Raw genomic sequence first — 17,421 nt, 5'->3', positions numbered from 1 at the left:
CAGTTGGCTCATGCCAGACACAGAAGTCCAGGTTTGGGGGCCTACTGGCTGATGCAGGGTGGTCCTTTCTCTTGAAAATTTTTTTCAATGACTTTTTTTTCTCTCCTTCCCACACTCTAACCTTCTTTCTTCTCTCTGCCACCTCCCCCCACACACACCCCTGAGAAAGAAAGAAAGAAAAACAAAACTCCTTTAGCAAACATGTATAGTCAAGCAAAACAAATCCCACGTTAGCCACGTCCAAAAAAAATTATGTCTCAATGGAGGTGGGTAGTGTATTTCATCATAAGTCCTCTGGAGTCATAATTGTTCATTGTGATCATCAGAGATGAGTTTTTCAAAATTGTTTGTCTACAATATTATTGTATAAATTATTCTACTGGTTCTGCTCACTTTACTCTGCATCAGTTCATATGATCTTCCCAGGCTTTTCTGAAAACATCCTTTTCTTACAATCATCATTTCATACAACACAATGATGAGTTCATCACATCCATTTCCATAATTTCCATAATCAACAGGCATCCCTTTGTTTTCTAGTTCCATAGGGCTGCACTTTCTAGGGACTCCTTTCTTAAAAATTATATTTTTGGACACTCTATTTTGGACTGGGACAATGTCATGCCCACTAACAAGTAGCAAAGAATATTTAGGTGGTGCTATGGATAGAGCTCTGGGCCCAGAGTCAGGAAGACTCATCTTCTTGAGTTCAAGTTTGGCCTCAGACACTTACTAGCTGTTTGACCTTCATCCTGCTGGCCTCAGTTTCCTTGTCTGTAAAATGAGCTGGATAAGGAAATGGCAAACCACTGCAGTATCTTTGCCAAGAAAACCCCAAATGAGGTCACAGAGAATCAGATCCAACTGAGACAACTGAATAACAATAATATAAGCAGCAAAGATGGAAATGGAAATGGCTACTTGCAAGAGAGGATAGAAAAGCATATTTAAGAGAGGGTAATCGAAGAGAAGGGATAGTTGTAAAAGCAAAACAAATTTGAAGGGGGATTTAAAAGGTCAAAAAAGCCCCCCCCCCCAAGAAAAGGGAATTTGGTTAAATCCTGGACTACACTCAACAAGGGTGGGATGGGGGGGTTACCCCCCACAGCTTATAAGAATGTTCTTCCTCCCCCTCTTTGTTATTATGTATTCTGTTAATCTGTAATGTGTTTCACCCACCATCTAAGCTGTGAACCTCAGATTTTGAATTTCCCCATGCTCTTTGCATGCAGGAGGTCCTAATAAATGTGTTTTCAATTATGTTGGATTGAACAGAAAAGTAAGGGGAGATCTAGAGACATTGTCTCACTCTCCACTAGAAAATAAGTTTCTCGAGGGCAGGCCTCTTTCATTTATGTATTTGTGTCTCCATCTGGCATAGAGTAGGCACTGACTAAGTTTTTTGATTGGTGGGGGGAGAACCCAACCATCCAGTCCCCAAATCTAGCCCTGCCCTGTAGTGATACCCATCATGGCTAATGGCTGCTCTGTCTTTTTTCCCCTACAAGGTAACGCTACTTTCCTTCGCAGTGGAATCGGAATGCACATTCTTGGATTATATCAAAGGAGGGTGAGAGAAGGGCTCATCTGGGCTCCTTACATGCTGGACTTAAAGGTCGTATGAGTTCCCAAATGCATCATTCCAGGTATCAGCCGTGTGCATCACTCTGGGCCAAGGTGGCCCCTGGCATCACTGGCCTGACTGATTCTGAAGGATATCCTCATATGTCTGGAATTTGAGGAGATGTGTATTAAATAAGTATCAGGGGGCAACTAGGTGGTGTAGTGGATAAAGCACCAGCCCTGGATTCAGGAGGACCTGAGTTCAAATCTGGCCTCAGACATTTGACACTTACTAGCTGTGTGACCCTGGGCAAGTCACTTAACCCTCATTGCCCCGAAGGAAAAATAGAAAGAAAAGAAAAAGAAATAATTGTTAGGATAGTTGAGAGGTCTAAGGTGACAGACTCAAGGTTCAGAGAGAAAGCTCTCTGGGGATTCTGGTCTCTGTCTAGAGGTGTGGATTCAGAGTCCACTTCTGATACATGAACTTTTGGGCAGGTGGGGTGACATAGTGGATAGAGTGCCAGGTTGTTCCTGAGTTCAAATCTGTCCTCAGACACTTACTAGTTGTGTGACCCTGGGCAAGTCACTCAACCCTGTTTACCTCCATTTCCTCTTCTGTAAAATGATCTGGAGAAGGAAATGGCAAACTACTCCAGTATCTTTGCTAAGAAAACCCCAAATGGGGTCATGGACAAAGAGTTTGATGCAAGTTGGGCATGACTGATGGGCAGATGGCTGGTGAAGTGAATAGAGTATCTGGCCTCAGACACTTAATAGCTGTGTGACCCTGGTCAAGTTTCTTAACCTTGTTTGCCTCAGTTTCCACATCTGTAAAATGAACTAGAGAAGGAAGAAGAAAATGGTAAGCCACTCCAGTATCCCTGCCAAGATCCAAATGGGGTTACAGAGAGTTGACATGACTGAAAAACAACTTAACAACAAGTACTTAAACAACCCTATTAGCCCACTCAACAGAAGGCCCCACGTAACTGCTGTGTCCCTGAGTTACTGGCCTATGAGGCAGCAGGGTTGGCCTCTCAGTTTGGGGCCACAGAGAGCAATAGAGAATGGCAACAGAGAGCAGAACCCAAGGTGGGGACGATCACCAGGTAAGAGACAACAGTCACAAGGCAAATGAGGGTCTTTAAGCTGGGCAGGTGGGAAGGATCTGAAAACACCAGACCTGAAGGGAAGAGCAAAAGGATTATCCACAGATCACAAAGGTCACCAGAGGTTTGGGTGGGCAATCGGGAGTTGCCAGAGGTTGGGGAGAAGCGGGGGATCAGGAATCTAAGCAGATAAGCTAAGCATTAAGGAAGACACAGCTAGCAGGGGTCAAGGAGAAGGGGGTAGGAAGCTAGACTGATAAGACAGGAATGAAGGAGTGTGCAGTTACCGGAGGGCAGGAAGAACAGGGGATCAAGAATACAGATAGATGGAACAGGAATTAAGGAGGCCTGGGCAGAGGCACCACAACCTTTTGGATTAAGGGCCACCCTTGGACTTTAGTAGACTTGGGGTTCAAGTCCACCTTTTGAAATATACTAATTAGATGACCCTGGCCAAGTCACATAACTTTTCAGTGCTCCAAGCACCGATCTAAGACAGGGATTCTTATGCTGGGTGGGGTCCATGGAGAGATTTCAGAGGTGTCTATGTGCTTGGATGGGAGAAAAAATTACATCTGTATTTTCACTAACCCCTAAATGAAAGTTAGCATTTTCTTTGATTGTTTAAACGCAGCTACATGTCACAGTGAATAGAGCCAGGAAGACCTGAGTTCAAATCTGACCTCAGATGCTTACTGGCTGTATGATTCTGGGTGAGTCATTTAACCCTGTTTGCCTCAGTTTGCTCATCTGTAAAATGAACTGGAGAAAGAAATGGCAAACCACACTACTGTCTCTGCCAAGTAAACCCCAAATGGGGTCAGTAAGAGTCAGCCATGTCTGAATATCAACTCAATTATTTAAAAACATTATTTTGGAAAAGGGTTCATAGGCTTCAACCATAGGTCAAGGAAGAATGGAGGCATTGACTGCCAAGATAAAAGGATCATAGAATCATAGATCTAGAGGGATGCATGGAAGTCATCTAGAACTGGAAGGGGACCTCAGAGGTTATCCAGTCCAACTTCCTTATTTTATAGTTGAGGAAACAGAGGCCTTTGACTCACTGGCAAAGAAAGCCAAAGGGGTCAATGGTACAAAAAAGGTTAAAAACCCTTACTCTGGGGCAGCTAGGTGGTGCAGTGGATAAAGCACCGGCCCTGGATTCAGGAGAACCTGAGTTCAAATCCGGCCTCGGACACTTGGCATTTACTAGCTATGTGACCTTGGGCAAGTCACTTAACCCTCATTGCCCCGAAAAAAGAAAAAAACAAAAAACAAAAACAAAGAACCCTTACTCTTAGACAATGTTACAGATGAGTTACTGACCTGCATCAGTGAAGGGTGTTTCCACACCAGGAGTTCCCCATTTGGGGAAATAACAGGTCTGGATTTAAAAAACAAAAAAACAAAAAACAGCCCCAGAAAAGCAGATACTCAGGAACCAAGGGGAAAAAAGGCAAGAAAAAGTATCAATAACCAGGGCCCTGTGAAGTAACCTTCATGTGGAGGTAAACTGCCTAGGTAGAAGCTTCCTCTATGCCACAGGGCAGGGCAGGGGAGAGACCAAAGCGGGAGAGGATGGCAAAGCAGTCAGAGGCAGCTCCCGGCAAGCCTGATGCTCTTAGGTTGTTCCAGGGGCAAGGCTGCCCATATGCTTTGGGGCACAGGGTAAGGGCAAAGTTTCATTGTCCACATGCCCTGGACCCCACATTCTCCTAGCTTGAGTGTCCAGTCACATTGAGGCAGGCAGCAGTTGGGTCAAGTCACAGCAGTCAGGCCTGGCCCCTGTCAGAGCCTATTCATTCATTCAAGAAAAGAACATTGAACTCACACTGAAGTCACAATTTCCTTTGGTCTCAGTTTTCTCATCTGTAAAATGGAGGAGTCGGACTACATGGCCTCTGAGGTCCCTCCCACTTCTATAGTTTCCAAGGTTTCTTCTGGATCTAGGTCCCTATGGTCTCTTTATCTGGGATCTCAATGCCCTCATTCTGCCCAAGATGTCCCTTTCTGGTCCCTTATCTGAAATTTCCCACCCAGGGTAGCAAATACCCAATGCTCTAAACTTCTCCCTTCCTTCCTGCCCACATCAAAATGTACCTGTTAATAATAGTCCCAACATCAAAATGCTTTCATAATCATACCTGTCCCTCACTGCCCCATGAGACTGTCTCGGGGGTGTATGTTAAAAGTGAGAGGGCTGGGGCAGCTAGGTGGTGCTGTGGATAGAGCACCGGCCCTGGAGTCAGGAGTACCTGAGTTCAAATCCGGCCTCAGACACTTAATACTTAACTAGCTGTGTGACCCTGGGCAAGTCACTTAACCCCAATTGCCTTACTTAAAAAAAAAATGTGAGAGGGCTGGGACAGCTAGGTGGTGCAGTGGATAAAGCACTGGCCCTGGATTCAGGAGGACCTGAGTTCAAATCCAGCCTCAGATACTTGACATGTACTGGCTGTGTGACTCTGGCCAAGTCACTTAACCCTGATTGCCCAACAAAAAAAAAAGAAAAAAGAAAAGTGAGAGGGCTTAAGATCACAGATTCAGGGCTCCAAGGAACTTCAGGGCTTCTCTAGTCCAGCCCCTTCATTTTACAGATGAGAAACGGGGCCTCAGAGAGATTACCTGATTTGCCTGAAGTCAGACAACTGGTAAATGGCATGATCAGGATTCAAACTCAGATCTTCTGGCTAAAAATCCAGCTCTCTTTCCATTGTTCCCATGCAGCCTCAAGTCTAGTTTCTTAGGAGCAAAATACGTTAGAGCTGGAAGGACCTTAGAGGTCATCTGGTCCAAAGCCCCTTGTTCTGCTGAGGGAAGCTAAGGCCCAGAGGGGGGATATATGGTACCTGATGTCACACAGTTAGCAAATGACAAACTCAGGATTCAAATCCAAGTCTTTTGTTCTGAACAGAGTTCAAGGAGGCAAAGCCTCTGGTAGAACAAAGCCGCAGCTGCCGCCCCTGGCACAGGGCGGGCACAGGTGCTGGTGTTTTCCACTATAAGGAGAGTTAGAGCTCATGGTCTCTAGGGTCCCTTTCCGAGCTCTGAGAGCCTATGTTTGCCATGTTTCTAGCTAAGGGCCTGCCCAGGCATGGGTAAGATGTGGGTATCATCTTGGGCTTTCCTTCTCTGATTCTCCATCATCAGTATTTCCCCCTGGGTCTCAGCATCCTCAAATCACACCAGCTGGACATTCTGATTGGCTGTACCCCTGGGAGCCAGGGTGTTGGCAGGCTGTGTTCTTCAGGTATGGAGGAGATGCCAGTCCAGTAGCTGGGCTTTGCTGCCTTATTCCTCACCCACAGAAAGGATTACAGCTCATGGATATAGAAAGATGAGGGGCCCTCAAAGTCATCAAGTCTAATCCTCTCATTTTTTACAGATAAGGAAACTGAGGTACAGAGATGTTAAGTGATTTGAAGGTCAGCTAGGCATCTATGGCCCATCTGCACTTCACAGAATCATGAAATTTAGAAGTAAAGGGAATCTAAGAGGTCACCTGGTCCAACCAACTCATTTTACAGATGGGGAAACAGAGGCTCAGAAAAGGAATCGACTCTCTAACATTGTGAACTGGATAGATGGCTGGTTTGGAAGGTGGGGGACCTGGGTTTGAATCCCAGCTCAAGTATTTTGCTACCTGTGTGACCTTGGGGAAGCCAATGAATTTCTTTGGTAATCAGCTTCCTCGTTTGTAAAATGGGAGTGTTGGACTATGTGGCCTTTGGCCAGGGTTCTTTTCATCTCTAAATCTGTCACTTACTATATCATCCTATTTATGAAGCTAGTAAGCAGCAGGGGTCAGAGCCAGACCTTAGATGGGGACCTCGACCTTGGTTCCAAATGCAGCTTTCCCCCCATATACACTGATGCCTTTATCAGAGGGAGAGGACATGACTTGCTCACAGTTAGGGGCAGTTGGATGGTGCAGTGGATAGAGTGCCGGGCCTGGAGTCGGGAAGACCTGAGTTCAATTCCAGTTTCAGACACTAACTAGGTGTGTGACCCTGGGCAAGTCACTTAACCCTGTCTGCCTCAGTTTCCTCATCTGTAAAATGAGCTGGAGAAGGAAATTGGAAAAAAAAACCCACTCAAGTGTCTTTGACAAGAAAACCCCAGATGGGGTCATGAAGAGTCGGACACAACTAAAATGACCCAACAACAAAAATTCAGGCAGCAAGAGTCTGAACAGGATTTGAACCCAGGTTTTTTTATTCCATAGGTATGCACTTTTCACTGTAGCTGGCATGCTGCCCATGCTGCACCTCATAGGGAGAGTGTGAGCAAAGGTCTTTTAAAATATTAGCTAAATGCAAGCTATTCTTATTCAAATAAAAGGTATTCTAGCATAGTGACTTGTGTGCTGAACTCTAAGCCATTCACTAGTTATGTGACGTCTCTGAGCCTCACATCTCTTTACGATTTCAAGTTATAAAGAGTTACAATCTGCCTCAGGAAAAGGAATTCCCACAGCAACAAAATCATAAGCTCATAGTTCTAGAACTACTGTAAGCAGGGGTGTGCAGGTAAATATTTAACAACCGGCTCTCCAAAAGAAAATGCATCCTACACTTTTACATTCAATCTGAATTATTAACATTTTTTCCATCACCCAATAAAACAATACATCAAGCCTTGATTTGTAAGGTTTACTGATTTTCCAGGTGTAAATAGTCATGTTGAAAATTTAACCATCAGTTCTGGAGAGAGCTGGTGTGAACTGGCTCCAACACATCCCTGGCTATAAGGGAGCTTAGCATTCCTACCGTGTAGTCCAGCCCCTTCATATTACAGATGAAGAAACTGAGGCCCAGAGAGGTTAAAACCACAGGTCCTTTTCTCCTCCTCCTCCTCCTCTTCCTCCTTCTCCTCTTACTTTGAGAGCCTCAAGAGGCACTTGCCATGTTCAGCTCACTTTACAAAGATTTTCTGTTGAATTTGGGGATCGAAGGGAGAGGAAGAGATCAAGGGTTTCCCCCAACATTTCAGTCAACTCTATCACTTAGCTGACTTAGCAGTCAATCCAGGTACTCAGTGATTGACTCAGCCAGCCAGATACATAGGTAGAAAGAGAATGTGGTCTCCTCCTTTGTTTTTAATTCATCTTGAAATGATGTCTGGGACTCCATTGGAATATAATTTCTGAATCTGCTTCTGGGGGAATGGAAAAGAGTTTCTCTGCCTCAAAAATGTCCCCATGCCTAAGAACAGAGACTTTAATTTCAAATCGAGAGAGTGGGCCCAAAATATCTTACGACTACTCTGATACATACATAGGCAAAGACTTGATATGGGGACCTAAATTCATCCTGTGGTGTAAATGACTGATATCAAATTTTGCTTGTGATTCAAATTGACTCTTTAACTTTCTCTACATTTTCCCTCTCTACATCTGTCACTTGAGGTTAGAAGTGGCTGTGAGATCAGTGCCCAGACTTGTAGCTGAGGACAACTGTCCAGCTCCCTGTTTCTCTCTGAAAGCCACTGGGAAAAGATGACAACAAACTTTTTTTTATTCTGTTTTGTTTTGTTTTGCAAAGATTTCACACCCAGGTATTGTTTAGTCCTTTCAGATTCTCTGTGACCCCATTTGGGGTTTTCTTGGCAGAGATACTGGAGTGGTCTGCCATTTCCTTCTCCAGCCCATTTTATAGACAAGGAAACTGAGGCAAACAAGGTGAAGTAACTTGCCCAGGGTCACACAGCTAGTAAGTGTCTGAAGCCAGATTTGAAGTCAGGAAGATGAGTCTTCCTGGCTCTAGGCACGCTATCCACTGACCACCTTTGTTTTACAAAAAGATTCGAGACCCAGTTATCTATCACAAAACACCTTTTGAGATAGCTGGGGCAGGGGTTATTGTCCCCCTCTTTCCAGAAGAGGAAAAGCAGAGCTATATAAAGTGACTTGTCTGAGGTATCATAGATAGTTTGTGAAAAAGTTCTAGTCTCTTGCACTCCACTCACCTTCTCTGGTAATAACTGTTCTTACTCTTCCCCTTCTAGGACTCAGATCAATTTCACTGTTGCCATTGACTTCACGGCCTCCAATGGTGAGTGACCAGTTATAGGGAAGTTAGATCCTTGATGCATAAAAGAAGTAGCACTGGAGTGGCATGTGATTTCAAGGGCTGAGGAGTTGGTTGTTTGCTATAACCTGATGGATGATCCTGGACAAGCACTGACCCCTATCCTTGGCATTTCCTTTGCCTCCATTTCCCCTCTTTGTAAGCAAGGATGATAGCTTGTGGGCATTCCCTCCCAAGGCTGACACAGTCTAGAAGGCACAAGGATCTGTATTTGTTTATTTAGGGAACTCTCAAAGTTTCTCTGTATTGAGTATTTCATCCTAGGGCCCTACTATCACCACTATCATCTGCAGCCATTTTGGAATCACCTGCTATGTGTATGGGGGACTGTGCTGCTAGAGGTAGGGGAACAAAAAGTAGTAAATAACACATAAGTGTGTCCTCCCAGGGGCCTCCAGTCCAGTTAGAGGGTAGGACGGACCCATCGAAAATAACTAAGTATGCAATCCCTAGAGAGACCCATGCTACAAGAAATCCTTTTTTAAGAAAATGGTTTTTCCTTCTCACTCATTTCTCTGGCCTGCTTGGAACCTGAGCTGACTCTAGGAGAAAACAAATTCGGGACTTGGTGCTGTGGTCCTTAAGTAACATAATCCCAGCAGCCAAGAGCATCCCATAGAACTTAATGGCAAAAGCACACCTTAGACATGTCACTGTGAAATTAGATTTCTATAGGGCAGCTAGGTGGCACAGTGGATAAAGCACCTGCCCTGGAGTCAGGGGGACTTGAGTTCAAATCCAGCCTCAGACACTTGACACTTACTAGCTTTGTGACCCTGGGCAAGTCATTGCCCTGCAAAAAACAAACAAACAAAAAAAAGAAATTAGATTTATATAGCTTCTGTGTGTTCAACCACGAACATGTTGTGTCCTGTTAGTAAAATGTAAACTCTTTGAGGGTAGGCATTGTTTTGCTTTTCTATTTGTATCCCTAGTTCCTAGCACCGTGCCTGCTAATTAATTATTGCTTGTTGATTGATTTTTCTAAGATGCTTATTAGCTATGTGACCCTGGACAGGCAATTTAACCTCTCTGAACCTCAGTTTCCTCCTCTATAAAAGGAAAATGATAATAATACATGTTGGCTCAGAATGACGGTTCATTCCTATAATTCCTACTACTGGAGAGGGTGAGGCTGGTGGATTGCTTGAGCTCAGGAGTTCTAAGTAAGCTAGAGTAAGGCTAAGTCAATTACTTGCCCTCACTAAGTCTGGCACCAGTATGGTGAGCTCCCAAGAGTGAAGGGTTACCAGGCTGCCTGTGAAGGGGCAACTGTCCCCCGTCAGAAATGGAGCCAATCAGCAGAGGGATCAGTTCCTGTGAGGGGCTGCTGCCCTTCCAGCCTGGATGAGATGAGGAAACGCTGTCTCAAACAATTGTAATAATAATAGCACCTATCTCAAAGGGCTAGTGTGAAGATCAAGTGAGATAATGTATACATATATACGTGTGTATGTGTGTATACATACATACATATACATATATACACACATATATACATAGACATACCTACAGCTATATCTATATAGTTAGACCTCTATCTATTTATCTATCATCTATCACAGAGGAGTCCGGAGGACTTATCTTCATGAGTTCAAATCCAGGCTCAGGCACTTACTAGCTGTGTGTCCCTGGGCAAGTCACTTCACTCTGTTTGCCTCAGTTTCCTCATCTGTAAAATGAACTGGAGAAGGAAATGGCAAATCACTCCAGTATCTTTGCCAAGAAAACCCCAAAAGAGGTCATGAAAGAGTTGGAACAACTGAAACAACAATATACATAGAATTATATTTAAATATTACATCTGTGATCTCTATACATTTCTTTGTAAACCTTTGAGCTGTTATTAGCCTGCCTTACTTTTCCTAGGGCTCTCTTAGACCCTTTTCCTGCTCCTGGGCTCATATCCACCCCTGAGCGGGTCCTCTGTTTGTTTATGCCTGGGATATCAGGTTTCATTAGTCACTAGGCATCACATCACTAAATAATCCATTCATTATTAGCCTCACAACCTGCCCCTTGTTTCATTTCTCTGGACCTTCCGAATTGTACCCTTGATGCCTGGCTCCAGGTTTCCCAGGCCTCCCTCAGAGCTACTGGGCCCTCTCTCACTCTAGAACAAAGGACTTCAGAGCTGGAGGGGACCTTTAGAAGCCATTTAGTTCAGCCCTTTTGGCCAGAAGGCCTCTATTTAGTGTAAATATGTTACAGGGGAGGAGTAACCCATTAAGTCATTATTAACAACTGAGCATGTTGGTGTGACCTTGGATAGGGCATAGAACGACTCTCAGTTGGAAGGAGTCTCTGAGGCCACCCAGTCCAACCTGAGCCTGAATAGAAATTCTCTCTACAACAGCCTTAATAAGTGCTCATCTGGCCTTTACTAGATGAAGATCACTGGTAATGAGGTGCCTGGTACCCCCGGAAGCAGTCTGTTCCTCTTTGTTGTTGTATTGTTTGGTGGTTTTTCAGTTGTGTCTGACTCTTTGTGACCCCATTTGGGGTTTACTTGGCAAAGATACTGGAGTGGTTTGTCATTTCCTTCTCCGGCTCATTTTACAGATCAGGAAACTCAGGCAAACAGGGTGAAGTGACTTGCCCAGGGTCACACAGCTAGGAAGAGGCTAAATTTGAACTCAAGAATATGAATTTCCTTGACTCCAGGCCTGGCACCGTGTCAACTAGCTGCTCTCTGTTCCTCTTTAGTATGCCTCAAATTATTAGCATTTCCCCCTTCTATTGAATGATAATCTCCAGTGGCTCCCTATTACTTCCACCATCAATTTAAAAATGTTCTTTGGGCGGCTAGGTGGCGCAGTGGATAAAGCACCAGCCCTGGATTCAGGAGTACCTGAGTTCAAATCCGGCCTCAGATACTTGACACTTACTAGCTGTGTGACCCTGGGCAAGTCACTTAACCCCCATTGCCCATTAAAAAAAAAAAATATATATATATATATATATATATATATTCTTTGGCATTTAAAGCCCTTTCTTACCTGGTCCCTTCCTCCCTTTCTAGTCATCTTATATTTGACCTCCCCCTTGCCTCATGTAGTCCATGATCCAGCTATATGACCCCCTTGCTGTTCCTCCCATATAACATTCCATCTCCTGCCTACATTAGCACTGACTCTCCCGCACCTTTCCCCCTCACCTCTGGCTCCCAGCTCCCCTAGATTCCTTTAAGACTCAGCTCAAATACCATTTTCTGCAAAAGCCCTTTCCAGTCCTTTCTCTCCATCTCCCAACACCTTCCCTTCCCTGAGATTAGCTTCCACTGATTCAGTCTATATCTTCTCTAGACATAGTTATTCTCATGTTGTCTCTTCCGTGAGAATCTAGTTTCCTCGAGGACAGGGACTGGTTTTGCCCTTCCTTGTACTCCCAGAACTTGATACTGGGTCTCGATTGCCTCTATAAACCACAGTGTAAAATTAGGGGTGGTAAAATGAGGTCCCTTGAGACTCCAGAAATCTTTAATTTTATATATGAGGGAAATGAGAATCAGAGAGGTGGAGCAACAACCAGGGTCACTCAATAATTCAGTATCAGAGGCAGGACTAGGAGACATTGTTTCCTAACTTGGGGGGTCCAGAGCGCCATCCACTATACCATCCTGCCTCTCACCTGACTGGGCTGCTTCAATGGTTTAGCATCTCTCTCTGTTACTGTTGAGGGGCAACCTCACTCACAGCATTATGCCTAAAATTAGCTTCCAGCAGGGTCGGGCTTAGTCTTTTCTGTTTTGTTTTTGTTTTTAAGGCAGGGCAATGAGGGTTCAGTGACTTGCCCAAGGTCGCACAGCTAGTATCAAGGGTCAGAGGTTGCATTTGAACTCAGGTCCTTCTGAATCCAGAGCCAGTGCTCTATCCACTGCGCCACCTAGCTGCCCCCTTGGGCTTAGTCCTTTAAAGTGGAATTAACAGATAATTTTCTGTGAGCCTAGGAAGTGCCCAAACCTGTGGGAGGCACTGCTGCTGTCATGAAGGGACTATTCCCTGCCCTCAAAGAGCTTACAATCCAATTGAGATCATGTCACATGAAAGAAATAGAGAATGATGCAAGATGTACAACGATCCATATGTGCACAAAGCACGCACAGCAAGCTCTGCCCATTCAGAGAAGCCAGGCTTGTCGTAGCATCTGATTAGGAGGGGGAGTATTTAAATAGACAGGAGGGAAGAGAATGAATGTGGTATGTGTGGGGAGATGGGCACATGCGCATTTATTTCTTTAATGTGTCCTGAGGAAGGGCATAATAATAAATCATTCATAGTAGAAGGTAACCAGGTAACCTCCTTGAAGGCAGGGATTCTTTTCTTTTTCCCTTGGACTCCCTATTACCCAGCATAGTGCCTGGGACTTATAGTAGGTGTTTAATAAATGCTTGTCCAATGGAATTGAATTAAGTTGCATTGAGTCTGGGTTATTGTGGAGAAAGGACCATAGGAAACTTCACCCTGAGCCCTGTGGTGGTCTCAGGGGTCCCTGGTGGACCTCAGGGGAGGATGTGGCAGGGGGACCTGTTGTCAGATCAGCCGCGGCCAGCCTGACACCCCCTGTCTCTGGTAGGCAACCCCTCCCAGTCTACTTCCCTGCACTATATGAGCCCATACCAGCTGAATGCCTATGCCCTAGCGCTGACAGCCGTGGGTGAGATCATCCAGGACTACGACAGTGACAAGATGTTCCCAGCCCTGGGCTTTGGGGCCAAGCTCCCTCCTGATGGCAGAGTTTCCCATGAGTTCCCACTGGTACGTGTCTTTTCTGATGTCAGCCTGGAAATGGGGAGGGGGGAGAGATGAAATGGGAGAGGGAGGGAGGGAGGAAGGAAGGAAGGAGAAGGAAGGAAGGAAGGAAGGAAGGAAGGAAGGAAGGAAGGAAGGAAGGAAGGAAGGAAGGAAGGAAGGAAGGAAGGAAGGAGGAAGGAAGGAAGGAGGGAGGGAGGGAGGGAGGGAGGGAGGGAGGGAGGGAGGGAGGGAGGGAGGGAGGGAAGGAAGGAAGGAAGGAAGGAAGGAAGGAAGGAAGGAAGGAAGGAAGGAAGGAAGGAAGGAAGGAAGGAAGGAAGGAAGAAAGGAAGGAAGAAAGGAAGAAAGGAAGAAAGAAAGAAAGAAAGAAAAGAATGAATGAATGAATGAATGAATGAATGAATGAATGAATGAATGAATGAATGAATAAGGTCAAGGGCAGGGGGCAGAGAGCAGGAGCAGGATGGGGGAGAAGTTTGGGTGCTGATAGTTGGGGGGTTGGAATGGGAGAGAGGGAGGAGGGCATTTTTACAGTGAATGGCTACCCCAGCCTAGAGGTCCCTAGGACCTCTGAGTGACCCCAAGTTCTACCAGACTAGCTTATTCTCTGACCCACACCCCTTACCCCCAGACCCTTCCTCACATACTCATACTCCTGAGTCTCTCGGAAGCTTACTCTGGGACCCATCCTAGCTCTGAGAACTCAATGGAAGGAGTAGAAATTTGGTTGAATTACACCCCCAACCCCCCCCCCAACCACACACATTCATACAACCTAGAAAAGAGCATGTGAAAATTTAAGAGATGTCTAGAAAGGCCCTTAGTTGATCCTGAGGTGGGGATCAGGGAGCAAGGTGAAGAAAGAAGGTAAAATAGCTGGAAGAAGGAGAAGGGAATAGGATGTGAAAAATCATTTGGGCCCATGAACCAGCTTGCCCATCATGGCAGAATAGTTGAATCCCATTCAAAGACATACTTCTTTCCCTCCTACCCCACCCCCTATCCAGTAGAATGTAAGCTTCTTGAGGGCAGGAACTAGTTGTTGTTTTTTATTTCTGGACCCTGGGAGCAGCTAAAGCACCAGCCCTGGATTCAGGAGGACCTGAGTTCAAATCCGGCCTCAGACACTTGACACTTACTAGCTGTGTGACTCTGGGCAAGTCACTTAACCCTCATTGCCCCACACACAAAAAAAAGAAAGAAAAGAAAAAAGAAAACAAATTCTGGACCCCAGTGCTTGGCACATGGAAGGCATTTAGTAAACACTTGTTGGATTGGGTTGGGTTAGACTGAGCCCATGAAGATGATCCCATGGTGGTGCCTCCTTCTTCAGCAATTAGAGTCCCAAACTCTAACCACTTTAAAGGGGGAATGGGGCAGGGAAATGAGTTCAACCTCATGGCAGTCCTTCAGAATTGGGGAAGAATCCAGAACAGTGGGACACCCCCTCACACAGAATCTACCTTTTGAACTATCTGGAATATTCCTTTTCTACCTTCCTAAAACACATGACCAGATTTGAACCCAATCACAGAGATCAGCAAGCCAGGATGAGCAGGGGCCTCTGAACGTTCTGCAAGACTGCCATGTCCAGCTGTTGTTTGGCAATTTTATGTACTGCCCTCTTCCACCACAGCATAAGGAGAGCCCACCCCACTGAGGAGTCATGGCATCCCTTGTACTAAGGAGTTAGGCACCCCTTTTGTATTTTTTGTTTTTTGTATTCTTGCTCCCATTATGGGATCTCCCTGAGACATTTCTCTGTGCCTTCCCCTTAGAATCTACTCCACCCCAGCCTTGGGTCCTTCCCTTCTGGTTCAGGTGGGGCTAGTTCTAAATTCCAGTTTTCTTTTTATTAAAAAATTGTATTGATTGCTTTTGTTTTTACATCACTTTCATTTTTGAATGTGTCTCTGCCCCCTTCTCTCCTCATTGAGCCATCCCTTGTAGTAAAAAACACAAGCAAGAAATTCAGCAATGAAGTCTTATCGTATATGTAATGTTCCACACCCATAGTTCCCCTGTTCTGCAAATAAAGGAGGGGGTGGGTGGTGCAATTTCTCATTTTGGGACCAATCTCAGTCATTACACAGGATTAAACTTTGATGGGGTTTTTTGTTTGTTTGGAGTTTTTTTTTGTTGTTTGTTCTTGTTGAGTTTTCCCCCTTATTTGCTTTGCATTTCTATTACTGGAGTTATTGTGCATATTGTTTTCCTTCTGTTTATTTCACATCATAAGTCTTCCCATGGACCTCTGAATTCACCCTACATCTTAGTCATTCTTCCTAAGTCATGATAATATTCCATTCTATTCATTTCCCACAACTTGTTTTGCCAATCCTTAATCGATGAGCATCTTTTTATTTCCAGTTCCTTAGTACCCCAACAAATGGTGTTAGGAATATTTGACCCAAATGGGACCTTTTCCTCTGACTTTGACCTCCTTGAGACAGATGCCTGGCATCTGTGTTAACGAGAGTCGGGGTTTAGGCACTTTTTTTTTGCAGGGCAATGAGGGTTAAGTGACTTGCCCAGAGTCACACAGCTAGTAATTGTTAAGTGTCTGCGACTGGATTTGAACTCAGGTCCTCCTGAATCCAGGGCCAGTGCTTTATCTACTGAGCCACCTAGCTGCCCCTAGACACTTTTTGAAAAGTATGATTCCAAATTGCTTTAGAGTCATCTGGAATGTTTTCATTTCATCATCTGGACCAGGGTGCAAAGTGCTCTTCCCATCCTCCTTCCCCCTGAAATAGAACTATTCTTGTCCCCTTTTTGGCCACCTCAAGCTTTGCTCCCTCCCTCCCTGCCCCTGGGGGGTCTTGTCCTTTGGCTTCCCATCCCTTTCCCCATGTCCTCCCTCTGCTCCCTTGTCTCCCCTTCTGGGAGCCCGCTGGTCCTCTGCTCCTTAGAATGGCAATCCGGATAACCCCTCTTGCTGTGGCATTGATGGTATCCTTGAGGCCTATCACCGAAGCCTTCGCACCGTGCAGCTCTATGGCCCCACCAACTTTGCACCAGTGGTCACTCATGTGGCCAGGTGAGTCCATGTTCACACCCTTCCAGGAGAGAATCCTTCCTCCCTTCACCCCCTTCTCAAAGACACAAACTCATCTCTGAAGAGGCTTCCCTTCCCAGTGCCTTTAGGAGAACCCCCAAAACATCGGCACCAATGTCTTGTTCCAACCTCCCTGGGGCCTTCTCAGTCAATTTCAAATGCAGAGTTCCTCTTCCTGGGTGGGGGAGAAAGGGAAGGTGATTGTATATAGGACCCCATCCCCCCTCCTCAAACCCTGCCCAGGCATGGAGGTTAGAGCCTTGCCCCCAAGTACCTAACCCCCCCAAACCCCAGGCATGCAGCAACTGTGCAGGATGGCTCCCAGTATTCCGTGCTGCTGATCATCACAGATGGGGTCATCTCAGACATGGCGCAAACCAAGGAAGCCATCGTCAATGTGAGTCTGAGGGAAGGGGGACACAACGGGCAGATTCTTAGGTGGGGATCTGGAGGGAATGTCATGGGAGGGGCTTTGGACCTTCTTTTGCTCACCACCCCCCCCCCGGCCCCACCATCTTTTGTGCCCTTCCTGCTGGACACCCAGTGTTTGGCCTGGAAATTTGTCCTGCATGTGGGCATAGAGTTGTAGGGAGAACCTGGGAGGGGGCCTGAGATTCTTTGCCTTTTGAATTTAGACCATTAAAGGGGCCTGAATTGATGGAAGAAAGAACAACTCAGCAAGGGAAGTGGTAGAGGATGTGGCTAGGTCCTCTGCCTGGGGGGAGGTGTTAGCAGCTCTAGTTGCCCTCCCTACCCCAAACAAAACTTAGAAGGCTCTTGTATGGCTAAGTCAGCAGGCTCAGCTTCTTACTGATTCAGGTCAGGTTTGGAGAAAAAGAAAGGGT

General features: G+C 45.6%; 1 protein-coding gene across 1 annotated transcript in view; it reads left to right on the top strand.

Moving 5' to 3' along the window:
• Positions 1-17,421, top strand: part of CPNE5 (copine 5) — a 212,276-nt gene that overhangs the window by 186,935 nt on the left and 7,920 nt on the right. Inside the window, exons 14-18 of the mRNA XM_043963252.1 lie at positions 1,509-1,570; positions 8,685-8,731; positions 13,343-13,524; positions 16,431-16,558; positions 16,871-16,973. Of these exons, the coding sequence (XP_043819187.1) occupies positions 1,509-1,570; positions 8,685-8,731; positions 13,343-13,524; positions 16,431-16,558; positions 16,871-16,973 (522 nt within the window). The remainder of the gene's footprint in view (positions 1-1,508; positions 1,571-8,684; positions 8,732-13,342; positions 13,525-16,430; positions 16,559-16,870; positions 16,974-17,421) is intronic.

The sequence above is a fragment of the Dromiciops gliroides genome, chromosome 4 (assembly GCF_019393635.1).
Source record: "Dromiciops gliroides isolate mDroGli1 chromosome 4, mDroGli1.pri, whole genome shotgun sequence".
NCBI lineage: Eukaryota > Metazoa > Chordata > Mammalia > Microbiotheria > Microbiotheriidae > Dromiciops > Dromiciops gliroides.
This window is presented reverse-complemented; position numbering and strand designations above follow the sequence as displayed.